The following is a 21,546-nucleotide window of genomic DNA, read 5'->3' on the forward strand; positions in this document are numbered from 1 at the left end:
GGGCGCAAGGTTCGGCTGTGCCGGCAGCTGAGGTGTTTCGGCTCGCGGCTGGCACTCGATTATTCTGCCGGTTCCCGCTCTCTCCCTCGCTCCGTTTCCGCCCGCTTCCCATGCACCGGGGGCCTTAGGGCTGCGGGGGGCCGGGCGCGGGACATGTCGTTACAGTACGGGGACGAGGAGCCCCTGGCGGGCAGCTACGGGGTGGTGGACGCCTTCCCCAAGGATTTCGGCTACGGCGTGGAGGAGGCGGACATGGAGGAGAACGCGGCCCCCGCCGACAGCAAACCCCGGATCCTGCTCATGGGCCTCCGCCGCAGCGGCAAGTCCTCCATCCAGAAAGTGAGGAGGGGGAGGGGGGGCAGCAGAATTTGCAGTACAGCAATTTTTTATTTATTTATTGCATTTGTATCCCACGTTTTCCCACCTATTTGCAGGCTCAGTGGTTTGTTATGACATAATCATTCCAGGATATCAGATACAATAGGTAATGTCCAAAGATCAAGTAAGAAGCCAGAAGGAAGGTGTTAGGTTGGTTAGTATATAGAAGGTGGGCTTTTTTGTTATAACTGGGTGGTTGGTGAGGTAGTTTTTTTTTTAAGGCTAAGGGTTCTCTTTGTAATAACACGCCCACGTTTTATGCACCTTCCCAGACTGTCGGGCCAGCATCTGCAGCCATTCTTTATACGTGCACAGGTGCAGACCTAGGTAGTAATTTTATTATTATTATTATTATTATTAACATTTGAGGTTAGGGTGGTGGACTTTGGTCCTGGGGAACTGAGTTCGATTCCCATTTCAGGCACAGGCAGCTCCTTGTGACTCTGGGCAAGTCACTTAACCCTCCATTGCCCCATGTAAGCCGCATTGAGCCTGCCATGAGTGGGAAAGCGCGGGGTACAAATGTAACAAAAATAAAACAGATATTATTGGAGATTCTACATGGAATGTTGCTACTATTGGAGATTCTACATGGAATGTTGCTATTCCACATGTAGAAGGCTGCGCAGGCTTCTGTTTCTGTGAGTCTGATGTCCTGCACGTACGTGCAGGTCGTCAGACTCACAGAAGCAGAAGCCTGCGCGGCCACATTGGTGATCTGCAAGGGCCGACTTCTACATGGAATGTTGGAATAGCAACATTCCATGTAGAATCTCAAATAGTAGCAACAGTGGAGGAGTGGCCTAGTGGTTAGGGTGGTGGACTTTGGTCCTGGGGAACTGAGGAACTGAGTTTGATTCCCACTTCAGGCACAGGCAGCTCCTTGTGACTCTGGGCAAGTCACTTAACCCTCCATTGCCACATGTAAGCCGCATTGAGCCTGCCATGAGTGGGAAAGCGCAGGGTACAAATGTAACAAAAATAAAATAGATACTATTGGAGATTCTACATGGAATGTTGCTATTCCACATGTAGAAGGCTGCGCAGGCTTCTGTTTCTGTGAGTCTGACGTCCTGCACGTACGTGCAGGTCGTCAGCCTCGCAGAAGCCTGCGCGGCCACATTGGTGATCTGCAAGGGCCCACTTCTACATGGAATGTTGCTAGTGGAATAGCAACATTCCATGTAGAATCTCAAATAGTAGCAACAGTGGAGGAGTGGCCTAGTGGTTAGGGTGGTGGACTTTGGTCCTGGGGAACTGAGGAACTGAGTTTGATTCCCACTTCAGGCACAGGCAGCTCCTTGTGACTCTGGGCAAGTCACTTAACCCTCCATTGCCCCATGTAAGCCGCATTGAGCCTGCCATGAGTGGGAAAGCGCAGGGTACAAATGTAACAAAAATAAAATAGATACTATTGGAGATTCTACGTGGAATGTTGCTATTCCACTAGCAACATTCCATGTAGAAGGCTGCGCAGGCTTCTGTTTCTGTGAGTCTGACGTCCTGCACGTATGTGCAGGATGTCAGACAAGCAGAAGCCTGCGCGGCCACATTGGTGATCTGCAAGGGCCAACTTCTACATGGAATGTTGCTAGTGGAATCTCAAATAGTAGCAACAGTGGAGGAGTGGCCTAGTGGTTAGGGTGGTGGACTTTGGTGCTGGGGAACTAAGGAACTGAGTTTGATTCCCACTTCAGGCACAGGCAGCTCCTTGTGACTCTGGGCAAGTCACTTAACCCTCCATTGCCCCCATGTAAGCCGCACTGAGCCTGCCATGAGTGGGAAAGCGCAGGGTACCAAAAAAAAAAACCTAGGTAGTAATTTTATTATTACTAAATGTATATTTTCTTACATATTTCCACTATTCATAATGTAATGTAAGCCACATTGAGCCTGCAAAGAGGTGGGAAAATGTGGGATACAAGTGCAATAAATAAAAATAAAAAAATGTATTATTAGCATTTGTATAGCGCTACCAGACGCACGCAGCGCTGAACACCTGACACAGAGAGACAATCCCTGCTCGATAGAGCTTACAATCTAAAAATACAGACAGACAAGACAATTAAGGGCAAGGAAAGTACTGGGTGAGAAGGAACAAGGATAGGGGAATTGAGTAGTGGCTAGGAGCCAAAAGCAGTGGTGAACAGGTGGGGTTTCAGCATAGACTTGAAAACAGGTAGAGATGGAGCTAGGCGTACAAGCTCAGGAAGTCCATTCCGGGCATAAGGTGCTGCCATGGAAAAGGAACGAAGCCTGGAATTAGCAGTGGAGGAGAAGGGGGATGGCAAGAGAGATTTGTCCAGCGAGCAGAGATTACGGGGAGGTATGTAGGGAGAGATGACAGAGGAGAGGTAATGGGGGGTTGCAGAGTGAATGTATTTAAAGGTCAGTAAGAGAAGTTTGAACTATATGCGGAAGCAAACAGGGAGCCAGTGAAGTGACTTGAGGAGCGGGCTAGTGTGGGTAAAACTATTTTGGCGGAAAATAAGTCGTGCCGCAGAATTTTGGACAGACTGGAGAGGAGAGAGATGGCTGAGCGGAAGACCTGTGAGAAGCAAATTGCAATAATCCAAGCGAGAGGTGACAAGGATTTGGATAAGGGTTCTGGTAGTGTATTCAGAGAGGAAGGGGCGAATTTTGCTAATGTTATAATGTTTTCCTGGTAGGCTCTGTCCCAGGCAGTGCCATAGCCTGTATGCACAAGATTAGTGCCTGGGTGGTGATAAACACACTATACATAGTATATCCCCTCCTAAGCACCTCACCCTGGAAAGGGACATGGGACTTGATCTACCACCTTTCTGAGGTTTTTTGCAACTACATTCAAAGCAGTTTACATATATTCAGGTACTTATTTTGTACCAGAGGCAATGGAGGGTTAAGTGACTTGCCCAGAGTCAGAAGGAGCTGCAGTGGGAATCGAACTCACTTCCCCAGGATCAAAGTCCATAAACATTCCTACATAGGCTCTCTTATGATGCATTACAGTATACCCATACGTTATATATGTAGCTGCACATTATATATAGGGGTATCCCTTCCTAAGCATCCCCACACTGTATATGCACCTTCATAGACTCTCGTACAATGCATGTATAGGGATAGGGGATGGGACTTTATATACCGTTTTTTCTGTGGTTACAATCAAAGCGTTGTACATATTATATGCAGATACTTATTTTGTACCTGGGGCAGTAGAGGGTGATGTGACTTGCCTAGAGGTATCCTCCCATGTTGTGTATGTAAACTAGAAGATGACACGGGGGACAAAGTTTGTCCCTGGGAATTCTGTCCCTATCCACAGAAGCCTCACTGTTTAACCACCCTTAAGATTTATCTTTGGGTTTAAAAAGAAAAACCATACGCATGTAAGGACTGCATAAACAAATTAAAACAAATGCCCTTAAAATGTAGTAATACTGGACTGGTAAACAATAATGAAACAGTGATGCAATATTCATTCACGTACAAAGCAATAATGAGCACTATTTTTTCTAATCATTTTGGGCTGCACGAAGGCAGTGTGCTTACATTGCTAATGCAGCCGGAAGATGGAAAGTCTGCAGCGAGAGCACAGCGAAGAGGTGGAGGAGTAATACCGGAGCTTGCATGGAGGGAGGGAGAGTGCGATACAGGAACCGGCGGGGGGGGGGGGGGGGAGAGCGAGCAATACAGGAACCGGTGGGGGGGGGGGGGGGGGAGAGGGAGAGCGAGCAATATCAGGCTTGGGACGGAGGATGGGAAAAAGGTAGGCGTCCGTTGTACCGCGACTGCAGGGGTTATTACCGCTCCTGTGGGGCGGGGAAATAACTTTTTTGCACCTGCGGTAAAACTTTGAAAAATTTTCCCATTCCTGCGGTTTTACTTTGGATTACTGGGGGGGGGGGGGGGGGGGGTTGTGTTCACATGAGCAGTCAGCTCCAGGTACACACAGGAGGAGGAAGCAACACAATATGCAGCCCTTCACTTTCCCCTTGTTTTGTAGTATGATTTCAGTGAGGGTGAGAGAGTGAACAGCGCAGCTGCTTGTGTCTGATTTAAAAACTCTTTACCAGTGGCTCTGAGGGTATCTCAGCGGCAATACTAGCTTTCAGGAGGGTGTCAGCTTGCATGGGGTAGGGAGGTCAGTGGCACCAGCAGCTTGCACAGGGGAGGGGGCATCATCATCAGCAGTTTGGATGAGGGAGGGGGGGGGGGTCAGCATCACCAGCAGCTCGTATGGAGGACGAGGGGGGAGGGGTAAGCAGCACCAGCAACTCGCACGGGGGAGGGGGGGTAAGCAGCACCAGCAGCTCGCACGGGGAAGCGGGTGGGGTCAGAGGCACCAGCAGCTCATACAGGGGGAGGGCTGGTCAGCGGCACCAGCAGCTCACACGGGGAGGGAGGGGCATCAGTGGCAGGATTGGTGGCCCCTTCAACAACCTCAGTCTGATTTCACTTCTGTGGGAGCGCTACGGAAATGAAAACAAAGGCAGTATGGCCCTGGCTCGAGAAGAAGTTAAGGTGATCATCATCTCCCGACATTAATTGTGTTAAAGGGAAATGGGACTTGATATACCGCCTTTCTGAGGTTTTTGCAACTACATTCAAAGTGGTTTTATTTATTGCTTAACACGCTAATTGTGCAGCCCTATATATTAAGGCTGTACTTAATATTGATATTCGATTCATCCCCGGATAGTGCCCCGAATACATTATTTGTATTTGGCTGAATAGTAAAATATGTTGTTCTGTACAGGTCTTAAGTTAGATACCTAGTGCACATAAAGATACCTTCCCTCCTAAGCTCGTATAGAATGCTTGTTTAAACACTCTTACTCTGTATGTAGGTTCCCACTCAGGCTCTCATACATATTACATACAGGAACACCTTTTCTTAGACAATGCAAAATGTATATGCACTCCCCAAGCTCTGATACAATGCATGCATGGGCACAGCCCTTCTTGGGCACCTATTCACATTAGAGGAGCATTCTTCTTTTCAAGTACTCGCAAAGTAGCAGGGAATGTGTAGGTAAAGACTGTAGATTATGATGTGTGTACATTTCTCTGTGGAGAGGGTTTAGTTGTTTTATCTGAGGGTGAGGGGCTGTTGACATCAAGGTTAACCTCTTGTACATGCTGTCTCTCCCCACAAATTCCTATCACCTTGACTCCTGGCTTCTACTTTGCTCACAATGGCAGTGCCGGGTTGGGTCCCCATTGGCATGCTGCTTCTTTCTCAAGCACAGCTTGAGTCCTCTGTGGGTGGTAGGGCCTGGCCTCCTTCCCATTTACAGTTCACAGGTTTCATCTTTCCACATCTTGATTAGCCTGTATGCAGCAGTTTTGCACATTCAAAATGTGTATAAATGGAGAAAGTGGGTCCATCCATCTAACATGCTCTGTTGCTTCAGGAAAATGTGCCTGAAAAAGTGAATATTGCATAAAAGTTGTTTGTAGATTCCCAATAGGTTTTCTAGCTTGTTAGGCAGGTGAAGGAAATTCCGTGGTTGAACAGTCTGACACTTCTAACCTCTCAGTTATTGACTGTTCTTTCTTTACTTAAAAACAAAAATGAATTTGTGTCTAAATAATTAGTGGAGTTAGCCTAGTGGTTAAAGCAGCAGGCAGAGTACCAGAGAGATGTGGATCAATTCCACTTCTGCTCCTTGTAGCCTTGGGCAAGTTACTTAACCTTTCATTGCTTCTGTTACAAACTTAGGTCCCTGGTTACTAAGCCATGCTGTAGGCGGGCAAACTTTTTAGTGTGCAGCAATAATTAGCATGCGCTAACACTAGAGAAACCGTAGGAATATAATGTGTGTTTCTATCGTTACTTAAAAAGTTAGTGTGCCTACGGCATGGGTTAGTAAACAGGGCCTTTAGCTCTTTTACTAAGCTGGCTAAGAAATGGGCTTAGCGCATCCTTATGCGGGTCTTTCCCCACACGCTAACCCCATTTTTAAAGCAGCTAGAAGTTCGGCTTTCTGTATCAGTATTTAGTGTGCGACCATGGAAACAAAATTAGTGCAGGAGCACTTACTACCTCTTGTTTAGGAGGTGCGTTATGAACGTGCTAACCAGTTAGCGTGGCAGTAATGTCAGTGCGCGAGCTGATCAGTGCATCCATGCCCATTCTGTGCCCCTGATACGCTCTCTCAAAAAGTAATGACCACGTGCTTACAGCGCATAGATAGAAAAACTAATTGGTATTATCACCTAATGCAACTTAGCAAAAGAGCCCTTTAAATTGTAGACATTCTGGGGACAAGGAGTGGAGGAGTGGCCTAGTGGTTAGGGTGGTGGACTTTGGTCCTGAGGAACTGAGTTTGATTCCCACTTCAGGCACAGGCAGCTCCTTGTGACTCTGGGCAAGTCACTTAACCCTCCATTGCCCCATGTAAGCCGCATTAAGCCTGCCATGAGTGGGAAAGCGCAGGGTACAAATGTAACAAAAATAAAATAAATAAAATACCTGCTTCACTAGAATGTAACTCGCCTTGCGCTACCACTGGAAAGGTGTGAACTAAATGCCAAAAAAGTAAAATAATTCACCCTTTTATAAAGCTGGGAAAGACAATTAAAAAAAAAAAAGTCTCTAAACACTTCTAGCTAGCAGTTTCAAGTATCAGGAACGTTGCCAAGAAATGGTAGTTGCGTGGAACTGTTAAAATCAAGGCAAAATCTGTGATGGAATTGCCTGAAAACTGGTCAGATATGCAAAAAAAGAACCCAGAGATCACTGCAAAGGACCTGCTGAAAATTGTAGCTGACACTGGAGCAATTGTCCACAGTTCAAGTTTGCCTACAGAACAATGATCAGCATTGGAGCGTTGTCAGAAGGAAACGTCTTCTATGACCTCATCACAAAAGTTGCATGTAAAGGGCTTATTGAGGCTTTCTTTTGCAAAAATGCTTTGGATTGATAAAATGAAAATTGAACTGTTGGGCTCCAACCACTCAAGAGACATGTGGAGAAAAAAAAGTAAAGCACTTAAGAAAGTAAGCAACTTTGTCTTGCAGTCAGTGTCATGGGAAGTATTGTGTGGGTGGAAGGAAGAATGGATTCAGCTAAATATCAAGATATCTTAAAAGTCAAAGTTCCACAATTCATTTGAGAGGTTGGGGTGTTTCAGTAAGACAATGATCAAGAGGTACCTCAAAATCAACCATTAAGTACTTACAGGGAGGAAAGTCAAAGATTTAGATTGACCTTTGCGGTCACCAGCCTTGAATGTTATTGATCATCTGTGTGGAGATCTCAAATATGCAGTGCATGAAAGAAAATGTAAGAATATTTTGAGCCTGAAGAGTTCTGTAAGGAAGAATGGGAGGAAAAAAATACCCAAAAGCATGAATAGAAAGACTTAGCTGGCTAAGGAAATGTTTGAAAGTGTTATTTCTGTCAAAGCAGGTGTTACAAAGTATTGACTGAAAAGATGTTTAAAGATTGCACCTGCCATATTCACTCTTTTTTTTTTTTTTTCTATTTTGTTTCTGAATGAATTCTGCACATACTAATTGGACATTATGGTTTGCAGAAAGATGTTGTGCTTAACTTTTTGCTAGGCCAAGGCTGTCGACTTCACTTTAAACACAGAGTTTGATTTAAGGTTGCCTAAACATTTGCAAACAAACTTTGTGTGTGTGCTTTCTATATTTACGTACACATATCTGTCTTAACATTCAGAGCCACGGCAGTTGATTTCTGACCTGAGAAGGGTTCATGCTGGCAGGCTGCCAAGCAGATCAGCTTAAATGATATGGTGGTTCCTCCTGAGGAAGAAAACGAAATGCGGTCCTGCATAGAGGAACCGACGTTTGGTTAAGGACCACAGCAAATTTTACCATGAGTAACTCATTCCTCCAACGTAGTGCCTGAAGAGTATTGAAAGCAGACTCATTTACTTATTGAGGAAAGCACTGGAGACTTTTTGCAAACCCTCAAAATAGACTTGTAAGAAAGGGAAACTGGAAGATCAAAGACAGCAGAAATACAAAGAACGTTTGCCTTTAATTTTGTGTAACACTGTGATATTTATTTGAGGAATGTAAAATGTGAAATATAATGTGCAGTGCAATAATATTCAAAACAGCAAGTTGTATAAAACTTTAAACGCTTATAGAGTCACTAAGCAGACACGCTACAGGAGTGAATGGGTATGAAAGACAGAAGAGAGTTGTGTGTGTATTTACAGATTTTAAAATGCACATGAGCAGGTTTTGAAGCGCATGTGTTCAATAAAGAGTTTTGTATTTCAACAGTCTGGAGCAAATTTGTAATTTATAACACGAAGGCTCCGGTAGTATATTTGAGTCCCTGATTTTACAATATAATAGATATACATATAAAGTATCACATACCATGTAAAATGAGTTTATCTTGTTGGGCAGACTGGATGGACCATACAGGTCTTTATCGGCCGTCATTTACTATGTTACTATGAAGCATATTTTCAAAGCACTTAGCCTTCCAAAGTTCCATAGGTTTCTATTGAACTTTGGAAGGCAAAGTGCTTTGAAAATATGCCTCTATGTTAACCAAATAGAAGTGATTAAACAGGCCCAAATACTTATTTCCTATAATTTAAGGTTTTTGTTTGTTTTTTTTACTGTTTAGCCAATGAAAAGATCTATATTGTTTTTTTTTCTACAGTGGAAATGACCAGATTCTGAATGCATTGCCATTTCAGTTATAGTTGATGTTGTTGTTATTATTATTTAAACTTGTCAGTCCATCAAAAGGCATTTAGTCTGTGGAGTCAGGTTTTGCTTAGCAATGAGGATTTGTTCATGCACCAGATGGGTTACTTGAAAAGGCAGGAAGTCTGAAAGGTGAAAAACAGCTTGTATAGCTGCTGGGAAACAGACACAGCCTTTGAGGTGAAAGGAGAGCTGTGTATGTTTCTGAAACAGTCTGTTGGCTGTTTCCTGGCAGCACCTGTCATTAGCCTTGCTGTGATTTTATTTGGCTGCTTCCACTGTGTGCTTGCACCTTGTCTGAAGGTATATGCATTTAGAAGCATCCTGGATCTATCTGCTTCAAGATGATAGGTGGCTTCCAGTAGCAACAGTTAATGCTCAAGTGATGGGGAATATTTACTGCTAATGAGACCTTCTCACCTTTTCCTGTACTCAAAAAGCTTTGAACCTTTTCACAGGGTAGGATGCTTTTGAAAATAGAAGGATGTCTTTTTTTTGTAGCAGAACAAGCTAGCATTGTGATCTGATGGGTTTTTGCTGACACCGGTTCCAAGGGATCACTGTAGTAGAGGCAAGGAGAAAAGAAAAGTTTGTGGTAAACTTATTGGTGATACGACAGGAAATCACATTTCTCTTGAGTCATTTGATATTATATATCCTATATAATAATTCTCACCTCCAATGTTCTGTCTTGCCTGGGACCGTGGCTCCCTTGGAGGTGGTCTGCCAGGCTCCGTAGATCAGACTGAGACGTCACTGGCCGCATTATGACGTGATCCCGAGAGAGAAAAAAAAAAACCCACACAGCTGATCGAAACAAAGCGAAAAGGCTCGAGACTGGCTGCCGCAAAGGAGCAGGGGAAGGAAACAAAAGAGAAGAGACATCAGATTGCCAGAGAGGGCACGCAGAGCCCTCTCCTTTGGCATGCGCGCCATTGCTAGTCCGCCCACTCTCCCTCCCTCCCAGCACCAGGCCTGCCTCCCGCCCGCCCTGCCTCCAACCAAACAAGCAACCATCAACCCGCCCGCCCGTCCTCCCTCCCTCCCAGCACCAGGAACCCCCCCCTTCTCCTCTTAAATTTTAAAAGCGTACCTCTCAGAGTTCATTCAGGTGGCGTGCGTCGGCAGCGAAGCGCGTGTTCTTCGCTCGGCGTGCCTTCCCTTCTGTCCCTCCCGCAGGCGGGACCAGAGCTTGAGGGACAGAAGGGAAGGTGTGCCGAGCAAAGAACACGCGCTTCGCTGCCGACGCACGCCGCCTGAATGAACTCCGAGAGGTACGCTTTTAAAATTTAAGAGGAGAAGGGGGGGGGGGGGGTTCCTGGTGCTGGGAGGGAGGGAGGACGGGCGGGCGGGTTGATGGTTGCTTGTTTGGTTGGAGGCAGGGCGGGCGGGAGGCAGGCCTGGTGCTGGGAGGGAGAGTGGGCGGACCAGCGATGGCGCGCGTGCCAAGGGAGAGGGCTCTGCGTGCCCTCTCTGGCACGCGTGCCATAGGTTCGCCATCACTGTTCTAGAATGTCACTTAATGTGCCTAACTTCTCTTAGTTGGGCACCAATATTTACACTAGCTTTGGACAGGCGTAAATGATCACGTGCAAAGCTGATATTCTGTATAGGTTGCTCTGTGCAGAATACTTTCTTAGCACGGATATCCCAGCACCTAACTTTAGGTACCATTTACTGAACTCCCTCCGATGTGTATAAAACCAACCCCTTTCACTGTAGGTCACATGGAGGTATAGTTCTAGTCTTTTGCAGTTGTTTTAAATCAGATTTTGCCTGATCTGGCTCACAGCAGGTGGTTTCTGTGTTTTTGCGCATTAAAGCAAATCCTGTCCTCAAGCTTTGCTCCATTTTCTGTCTGTTGAGTAGAAGACCCCATGCTATCCCAGGCAAGTGATTTAGTCTGGAAGATGTTATTGTACTTAGGCCCAGATGATCAAAAGCCCCGCACTGTTCCAAACAGCGCTCTAAAATAGCGTTGCAACAGCGCGGGGCGCTATTAGATCTATGATCAGAGATAATGCATGCAAATTTAAGCAGCGCAATTATCTCTGATCATGGGGTAGAAGTGCGGGCAAATTGTGCCTCGCATGCGCTCAGCACAATCCTCCCGCACTTGTTTGACAGGTCTGGGCTGTCAGAATCCCAAACCTGTCAAACACAGGGGCTGGAGGTCCATGGGACCACCAGGCCCTGACTACCCCTGCCTTGAGCAATGGGGACTGGTGGTCCGGTGGACTTCTGGCCCCCCGGACAAGCCCCCCCCCTAGCGACAGGGGACTGGAGGTCCGGCGGACCTCCTGTTCCCCCCCCCCGACGATTCCCCCCCCCAGGTTCAGGGAGGGCTGGAGATCCGGTGGGTCTCCAGCCCCCCCAACCCCCCAGAAAATGCTCTCTGGTGGTCCAGTGGCCACCCACCCCCCCTCCCAGCGATCGACAGGGGCTCCAGCCTGGCGGACCTCCAGCCCACCCCAACTCCCCCCCCTCCCCCCCCTGAGCGTTGTCTGCCGAATCCCCCTCCAGCCTGAAAAAGAACCCCAAACCCCCTCCCGGCCCCCCTACCTTAGTTGGAGGAGGGACGCAGCCTGCCTCCCTCCCTCTTCCTTTGACGTCGCAAAATGGCGGCGCCCAGCCCTGTCCAGTGCATCCTGGGATGGGAGGGGGGTGGGCGGCCACTGGACCACCAGGGACTACTTTCTGGGGGTTTGGGATCTACAGCCCTCCCTGAACCTGGGGGGGTGGGATCATCAGGAGGGACCGGAGGTCCGCTGGACCTCCAGTCCCCTGTCGCTGGGGGAGGTGCTTTGCGTCATTGGGGGGGAATGGGGGCCTGCCAGCATGCAAATGCATGCTGGACAGGGCTCACCATTCCTTCCCAATGATCTGCAAACCCTAACGCCAGCTCGGAGCTGGCGTAGGGTTTGTCGCGGCCAGCAGCCCAGTCTTTGGCGCGCTGGTGTTGGATCATTGGGGATGAATGCGTTAAGCCCTGTTTAGCATGCATTTACATGCAACTTGCGCTAAGAGCCCTCGAGCGCATTGTTTCATCTGCTCGAGGGCTCTGATCATGGGGCGATAGCAAACGCCGGCGCTAGAATGGTGCTAACAGCCTCTGGCGCCGGCGTTTACTTTTGATCATCTGCCTATAAGTGCCCACACTCCAAAATGGGCTTTGAAGAAATGTTTGTCTGAATCAAATTCAGTACATGTGCATTATCTCAGCTTTCTGATTCTTTTAAGTGGGTGTTAGGCCTGCAAAGGCAGTGTACATTTCCTTTCTGGGATTCTCCAACTCCTCAATAAATGCAAAACAAGCCAAGCATCTCCTGAACACTGATTCAGCTTTGAAAGTATCTTTTGATTATAGTTCTCCATTAAAGTGTAGCTGTGTAATTATAATGCTGCACACCCTTATAAGGAGGAAGTAACTTCTTTACTAAAATGAAATACCAAGAACTGTTGACATAGAAACATAGAAAAATGTAAGCAGATAAAGACCATTTGGCCTATCCAGTCTGCCCATCCATGTAATCTACTCTCCCTATCACTCCCTTAGAGATTCTGTGTACTTGTCCCACGCTCTCAAATTCAGATGCAGTTTTCATCTCCACCACTTCCCCCAGGGGGCCGTTCCACGAATTCACCACCCTTGCCATAAAGAAGTATTTGTTCAGCTTAGGAGTCTACCCTTTGCCCCCTCATTCCAATGCTTCCTTTCATTTGAAAGAGACTCACCTCATGTTCATTTATGCCACATAGGTATTTAAATGTCTCTCTCATATTTCCCCTCTTTTGTCTTTGCTGAGATTTTTGTCCCCATACGCTTTGACAAAGACCGCTGAACATTTTAATTAGATTATAAGCTCTGTTGAGCAGGGACTGTCTCTTCATGTTCAAGTGTACAGCGCTGCGTACATCTAGTAGCGCTATAGAAATAAGTAGTAGTAGTCTTTGGGATTCTGGAATGTTGCTACTCTTTGGGATTTTGCACGTAATGTTGCTACTCTTTGTCTTTATCCCTTATTTGTCCTGTCTGTCTGTCCTAATTAGATTGTAAGCTCTGTCAAGCAGGGACTGTCTCTTCATGCTCAAGTGTACAGTGCTGCGTACATCTAGTAGCGCTATAGAAATAAGTAGTAGTAGTCTTTGGGATTCCGGAATGTTGCTACTCTTTGGGATTTTGCACGTAATGTTGCTACTCTTTGTCTTTATCCCTTATTTGTCCTGTCTGTCTGTCCTAATTAGATTGTAAACTCTGTCAAGCAGGGACTGTCTCTTCATGCTCAAGTGTACAGCGCTGCACACGTCTAATAGCTCTATAGAAATAAGTAGTAGTAGTAGCCGCCTTCCTCCAGCTTCACTTAAGTCCTTTCTCATGGTATCTACAATATCAGGGGGTTCTACCCTATTGCAGTTCCAGTTTAACAACCAAGCCTTTAACGGAAGAAGTAACTAACTTGTTAGTCTCACTCACACACAAGGAGTGACTCGGGCTGCACATACTGCAGCGGAACATGTTTATCCACTCCTACCCTAGCTGAGATATTTAACCATCTCTCTGACATGATCAACTTTCTTCAAATCAATCACCTTACTTTCTAATTCTTCCTACTTTCTTACTCATCTTTGCCTTACCCCTCACTACCAATTATAATGTTCTAGTACATATTGTGTTGTCATTGCAAGTAGTATACCATGCCATACTTTGCATTGTTCGAATATTTTTACTGCTCTAATTGCCTACTGCTCATGCTTGATCTATTCTTATTGTACACCGCCTTGAGTGAATTCCTTCAAAAAGGCGGTAAATCCTAATAAATAAAATAAACATCTCCCTTTTTATTTTCTGTTTTGGTTCCCTCTTCTTTCTAGATGTGCCTGGGTGGCTCTATGACCCCCCCCCCCCCCCCCCCCCCCACACACACACCTAAAGGCTGTTTTATTATCTGGCAGAACTACTGTACTAGTGGCCAGCCATTTTCTCTTCACTAATACCAAATGAATGGAAGGTGGTGGAGTCCTAAATATCTGAATATCTTCAATACATCTCGCACCAAGTTCAATATAGCAAGAGTCAAACACAATTTTTAAACACCAAGGAGGAAAAAAAACTTCAGGAGACCCTGACCAATTCAAACATCAATAGCCTTTAAGGGTTCCAGTGTTCATAGGCATAAAAAACCTCCAGTGTTTATTCTTCATTTTTATCAAAAAATAATTAGCGCTCCACTGCAAATCATTTTTGAGAGAGAATAGTACTTAACAGTTCTCATACACCGCAACTGCTTCCTCAACACAGCTCCCTTCTGTCCTGTTGGGATATCCCTACCACGGAAGCCTCATTTCATGCACCTGAGTAGGCTGATAGCGTTGTCATTTCCTCAAGTCAAGTCACCATGTGGAATTCTACACAAATTTTGTGTTGGGGGAGCAGTAGGTGGAGGCTGTGCTCGCCGAAGCCTGAAAGTTTGCTGCAGCTGATTGTGCACTGCGTCCCTGAAGCAGTCAACGATACGCTGACCACCATTGGACAAATATGGTGGTGTGAGAACTACATAGTTAAGTACTACTTTTCGGGGATTTGCCGTGGAGCACTAATCATTTTTTGATAAAAATGAAAAATAGTAAACACTGGAGGTTTTTATGCCTGTGAATGACACTAGAACCCTTAGGGTCTTCTGAGGTTTTTTCCTCCTTTATGTTTAAAAATTGTGGTTTGCCCCTTGCTATATTGAACTTGGTGTGAGATGTGTTGAAGATATTCAGCCACTTTCTCTTTCCTGGGGCTCAAGGACAGCCACTTTAAGTAATCATCAGGAGCTGGATATAAGTCGTAGGGGAGTTTTTCACAACACAAAATTTGTGCAGCATTTCACATGGTGACTTGAGGAAATGACACCGATGTCGGCCTACTCTGGTACTTGAAAAGAGGTTTCTGTGGTAGGGATATCCCAACAGGCCAGAAGGGAGCAACAAGGGTGGAACTTGGAAAGAAAGAACTAGGGAAGGGCTAAGAGAGAACTGAAAGAACAGGGAGCAGAGATGGTGCTAGAGAGGGGGAGACAAAGAGAAAAAAATCTGAAAGTTTAATGGGTGGGGGAATGGACCTGGGAAATGAGGAGGGTTGAGCCTGTGGCAGGAATATGGAGAGCTGGGGGTGGTTTGAGCCTGGGTTGGGGACGGGTAAAGTGAGAGAGAATTGAAGGAGATGAGGGTTGGATTGACCTGGAGTGAGCAGTAGATAAAAGGGCAAGCTGGCAGGATAGACCCTGACAGGAGGCGGTGGAGAGATCACGCCTAAGGGGGGGGGGGGGGGGCTGGGTGGTTAGGACTTTTTTTCATTTTATATGTTAATTATTTTTAGTTACATTTATTGAGGGGTATATAGTGATGGGAGATGTCACAAAATATTATTTTATTTTTATTGGGATTTATTAACTGTCTTTATGAACAGATTCACTCAAGACGGTGTACAGCTTGTCAAGTTTAACATAAAACTTACAATTTTGTTAACATAATAGTAAAATGACCAAATATAACTATGAGTGGAGGAGTGGCGTAGTGGTTAGGGTGGTGGACTTAGGTCCTGAGGAACTGAGTTCAATTTCCACTTCAGGCACAGGCAGCTCCTTGTGACTCTGGGCAAGTCACTTAACCCTCCATTGCCCCATGTAAGCCGCATTGAGCCTGCCATGAGTGGGAAAGCGCGGGGTACAAATGTAACAAAAATAAATAAAAATAAAATATAAGTAAATAAATGAAGTAAACTTGGAAATATGATGTCAGTACAATACAAACAATGCAATACTATAATAGACAGCATGGAAGAATGTTCAAATAACATTAGATATAATATGTCAACACAATACCAATGAAGCACCTAATAAGCATTGCAATTGAACATTCAAACAGCATAGATTTGATGCTAATGCTTTTCTATGTGGCTGAGGGACCAAGTGCAGATATATAGATGGGGAGGTACAAATCAAAGTAGGGTATTCACAAAAAGTAGCACATATGAGTTTATCTTGTTGGGCAGACTGGATGGACCGTGCAGGTCTTTTTCTGCCATTATCTACTATGTTACCAGATGGGTAATTCAGAGTCATTTGAGACAAATAGATGGGTGGCTAAAGTTAAAAATTATGCATCTTTTGAGTAATGATTTTCTGTTTGCACTATAAATTATTCCTCGAAGATTGGTTATATTGTGTTTGAAAAAAGAGAGTGCAGAATTTTCTGCTCTCAATTGTGGTTCTTCAGGCATCCTGGGAGAATTCTGCATATCTAGGTTTCCACCATCCCTGTTGGCTACATTGTACCCCCTCCTTCCTACTGGTGGTGGTGTCTGAGCTTTCTTTTATAAAGGTGCCTAAAATCTTTAAGCATCTTCCCTGTTGGCTAATCAGCCTGCCAGAGGGCGTCCGAGAGCCATTAAAAGGCTAAGAAAAGCATGTTAATGTCTTAGGACTGTAATACAAACATTTAGGACAGGACAAGACACCCATCAGATATATTTTAGCAAGCCAGCATCCTCGTGATTTTTCTTCTGAACTATCTACTTCATTATTCTGGTCTGGATTATTTAATCGTTTCTGTTCTCTTTCTAAAACTCTCACACTGAATCTGGGGATTTGTTTACTTGTGTTCCAATCTATTTCTGTAGTTAACGCCGCCAAAATTTTGCCCCTTCTCCTAAAATTATCTCCTGGCAGGTTGGGGCAGGAGTAAGGATTAGTTAATGTTAAGCTTGCATTTCAGTCTAGAATGACCACAAAGAAACAGTGTGTGTTACTGATGGTAAATTTGAATCCGTTTTAAAATGTTTACTAGTGTGAGTAACATAGTAAAACATAGTAACATAGTAAATGACGGCAGAAAAAGACCTGCATGGGTCCATCCAGTCTGCCCAACAAGATAAACTCATATGTGCTACTTTTTGTGTATACCTTACCTTGATTTGTACCTGTCCTTTTCAGGGCACAGACCGTGTAAGTCTGCCCCGCCTCCCACCACCGGCTCTGGCACAGACCGTATAAGTCTGCCCAGCACTATCCCCGCCTCCCAACCACCAGCCCCGCCTCCCACCACCGGCTCTGGCACAGACTGTATAAGTCTGCCCAGCACTATCCCCGACTCCCACCACCGGCTCTGGCACCCAATCTCGGCTAAGCTTCTTAGGATCCATTCCTTCTGAACAGGATTCCTTTATGTTTATCCCACGCGTGTTTGAATTCTGTTATCGTTTTCTTTTCCGCCACCTCCCGCGGGAGGGCATTCCAAGCATCCATTACTCTCTCTCTGTGAAAAAATACTTCCTGACATTTTTCTTGAGTCTGCCCCCCTTCAATCTCATTTCAAATTTCATAATGTACTATCATAATGTTTTTACCTGGGCGCAAATAGCATAAGCTACCAAAATACAAGGCAAAAAGTTTCAAGAATATAGAATAATTTTATTCTGTTAGAAAAGTAGAATGTATACAGGCATATTTTCAAAACTCTTAGACTTACAAAGTCCCATAGGTTACTTTGTAACATTCTACGTGGTGTTTTGAAAATACAGCTGGTAGTAACCTATGTAACTTTGTCAGTCTAAGTGCTTTGAAAATAAGCCCCATAGTGTTTTCACTGGGTTCCCTTCAGGCTAGCTTCTCGCTTTCAGACTCTGTTAGGGAAGATATGGTTAGTATGCTCAAGAGACCAGTGTCATGTAGCTTTGTTATTTAGCATAGAGACCAGTGTTTCTAGGTGCATTGAATGCCTGCTTTAAACCTGGCCAGTACAGTTGCATTGCAAATGGAATTGAATTGCTATCCGTATATTGTCATTTGTATTAACCAGTCACACGATTTGAAATCTATGCTTTTCAGTTTTTGCTTGCATCTTGGCTGTGGGCCATGTGGCTATAGGTTGTGGTTTGGAATTTAGTTAGAAGCTTGGAAGGGTTGGGCCCACAGAAGACCACATATAACAAGCTTAAAGGCTTGAAAATGATGGGAAATTTACAAGTGCAAGAGAAAGCAAAAGGCATAGAGAGAAAAGTTAACTAAATTAGATAAATGTCTTATTTTGAAATTGAGTAGTGTGGACTAATGGAGTTGTATTATTGGCTCCTCCCCCCATTGCATGTCTGAATTTCAGTGATAGCCTAATATTTTTCAGGGGTTGCTTGTACTGCTTTCTGTGCTGGGTATTTTGTAAACAAGTTCAGTGTTTCATGGTTTTCAGACATTGCAAAATAAGCATTGGTCATCCATCAGGAGGATGATTGTTCTTTTATTTATTTTTGAGGGTCTTGTGCGCACACGGGGATAACACAGATAGGCAGCAACTATTTTTACCAGGCTACTAATTGAAAGCAAATCTTTTATTTAATTTTCTTCATGTGTTTTTAGGCTTAGTGTTTACCAAAGTCCTCAACATTGAGGTCTATTCATGTTTTAAATGTATCCCCAGAGTTTCCATGGACTCACAGTGAATGAGGGCTTTAAGAAATTAGGAGGTTTTGATGAACTTGCAGCTTCGGACCGCAAGTTGGGTTGGGGAACTCCATTACAAGGGCACCTGGACAGAACAGGTATCTCGGTGGTCGACACATCATTTGGTGCTCAGGGCAGTGCAGAATGCCTTACGCAACTTTGCTCCATTTTTGGTGGGGGCCCTGGTCCAAGTTTTCTCTAACAATGCGACGGCGGTGGCTTATATCAACAAGCAAGGTGGGACTCTCAGCCATCTAATGGTGGTGGAGGTGGCCTCCCTCATCAGTTGAGCGAAGAAAAATCTTTGTTGGCAACTCACATCGCTGGGTCCTTGAATGTGAAGGTGAACTTCCTCAGCAGGCACTCCTTGGACACTGGAGAATGAGAACTATCCAGCCAGGGTTTTCAGCTGATAGTGGACTGATGGGGTTCTCTGCTTCTGGTCTTGATGGTGACGAAAAGGAATGCCAAAGTGCCCAAGTTCTTCAGCTGTTGGAAAGAACCAGGCGTGATGGGAACTGGCCAAGGAGGGAAGACATATAGTAGATGTGTGCCCTGGCTGGAGATAGATCTACTGTATGTCTTCCTTCCTTGACCCATTGTAGGCTCTGTGCTTATTTATTTACAAACACTTGATATACCACATACACCAGGAACTGGCTTCTAAGCGGGTTACAGAAAGCTAATCATAATCGTGCAGTGTGAAAAGGGAAACACACACTCTGTCAGGGATTGGGGGGGGGGGGGGGGGGATACACTAGAGAGGAGAGAGAGGATTTAATGGCTGTGTTGAAAAGGATCACATTGCACCAGGGTCAAATAATTCGCATAGCCCTGCATTGGCTACAGAGATGTGGTATGTGGTCCTGATTCAACTGCTGGACGGGGATCCTCTCTGTCTTCGGCAGATACACGACCTACTGAAGCAAGGCCCAGTGCTTGTGGAGGATCCGTGCCCCTTGGTCTTATGGCTTTGCCATTGAAAGGGCTTGATTGAGACAAAAAGATTATTCTGATTCAGTCATTGCTACCTTGCTTCAGGCTCAGAAATGCTATACATCCATGGTGTTTGCAAGGGTGTGGAGGGCATTCGAGGGCTGCTGTTCAGAGTGAGGTTTTTCTCCTTTCTCTTCTCTGATCGCGCACATCCTAGTGTTTCTGTAGACTCCAGGCCTTCAAAAATGATTGGCATTGGGTGCTGTAAAAGTTCAGGTTGCGACTTTGTCCTGTTTTAGGGGCTGACTACAGAAGACTTTTCTTGTGGCTCACCTGGATGATATTTGATTCTTGCGGGGAACGGGCTAGTTGTGGCCTCCCTTTCATATACTGTGTCTAGAATGGAACCTTAATTTAGTTCTTCGGGCTCTTCAGAAGCCTCCTTTTGAGCCAGTTCGGAAGGCCTCCTTGAAAGAGCATGCGCTAAAGACAGCATTCTTGGTAGCTATTGTGTGGGTTTCAGAGCTTCATCTCTCTTGTCAGGTAGGCGAGAATTCTACCACTGAACCACTGATCCTCAGGAGTTTAACCTAGAATGGGTGGCAGAGCTGGTGCTTGGGAGGCGGGGCTAGTGCTGGGCAGACTTATACAGTCTGTGCTGGGGCTGGTAGTTGGGAGGCGGGACTAGTGCTGAGCAGACTTATACGGTCGGTGCCAGAGCCGGTGGTGGGAGGCAGGGATAGTGCTGGGCAGACTTATACGGTCTGTGCCAGAGCTGGTGGTGGGAGGCGGGACTGGTAGTTGGGAGGCGGGGATAGTGCTGGGCAGACTTATAGGGTCTGTGCCAGAGCTAGTGGTTGGGAGGCGGGGTTGGTGGTTGGGAGGCGGGGATAGGGCTGGCCAGACTTATACGGTCTGTGCACTGAAGAGGACAGTACAAATAAAAAAGTAGCACATATGAATTTATCTTCTTGGGCAGACTGGATGGACCGTGCAGGTCTTTTTCTGCCGTCATCTACTATGTTTACTATGTCAGGATCCCTTTCTCTGTTTTTTCGGACTCAGGGGTCTCCTGTGCACGGTTTCTTCCTTTCTTGCGAAAGTGGTATCAGCATTTATCTTAAACAATTTATGGAGCTTCCATCCTTTCACAAAGAGGACTAAGGCTTAGTATTCTTCCTCGAAGCTTCTCGACATGCGTAGGGCCTTATTAGATATCTGGAAGTCACAAATGAGTTTTGCAAATTGGAGAGACTATTTTTGCTTTTTGGTAAGCAGAGGCTTGGCCTCTTGGCTTCCAAGCCCACAATTACTAGATGATTGAAGGAGACTATTGCATCAGCTTATTTGTTTGTGGAGAAGCAATTTTCTCAGGCTTTGCGGGCTTATTCTACAAGGCATATAGTGAAATCCTGGGCAGAAACTACCTTACTACAGTATCTCCAGCAAATATTTGTAAGGCAGTGACATGGTTGACGTTGCATACCTTTTGCCAGGCACTACAGGGTGGATGTTGTGGTGTGCTTGAAAGCCAGTTTTGTGGCTTTGGCCCTCAGGGTGAACCCACTCTAGGAATTGCTTTTAAACATCCTACATGTTCTGGATTAGTGGGAAGCTACATAATGGAAGGAGAAATTAAATCTTAATTGATGATTTTGTTTCCAGTAGTCCTTCCCACGATTCCAGAGGTCCACTCCACCCGAGGTTTCTGAGATGCTAGTCGGTACCAAGTAATAGGTCAGTTAATGACAGTCACCTTGTTTGGTGCTTCCTGCTTATCTCTTGTTCTGTACAAGTTGTCCAGAGATGAGAGGTCCATATGTTTGCTCGTCTGGTTATTGTTAAGTTTGCGAGTTTAAGATTGTTGTGTTTGTTCTGAGTTTCTCCTTACTGTTCTACGTAAATATTGAGGATCTAGACTGGATGCCAGGAGAGAGATGTCTCTGCTCAGTTTTCAGTTCTCTACCTCCACCTGCTGGTTGATGGGCACAACTATCCCACAGCTTCTGGAATAGTGGGAAGGACTAATGGAAAGAAAATTATCAGGTAAGATCTAATTTCT

General features: G+C 45.4%; 1 protein-coding gene across 1 annotated transcript in view; it reads left to right on the top strand.

Moving 5' to 3' along the window:
* The window catches only part of RRAGC (Ras related GTP binding C), a 34,631-nt gene continuing 13,085 nt past the window's right edge, over positions 1-21,546 (top strand). The window contains exon 1 of the mRNA XM_030219049.1: positions 1-339. Within this exon, the coding sequence (XP_030074909.1) occupies positions 154-339 (186 nt within the window). The 5' untranslated portion in view covers positions 1-153. The remainder of the gene's footprint in view (positions 340-21,546) is intronic.

Source organism: Microcaecilia unicolor, chromosome 11, assembly GCF_901765095.1.
Source record: "Microcaecilia unicolor chromosome 11, aMicUni1.1, whole genome shotgun sequence".
NCBI classification, from domain to species: Eukaryota; Metazoa; Chordata; class Amphibia; order Gymnophiona; family Siphonopidae; genus Microcaecilia; species Microcaecilia unicolor.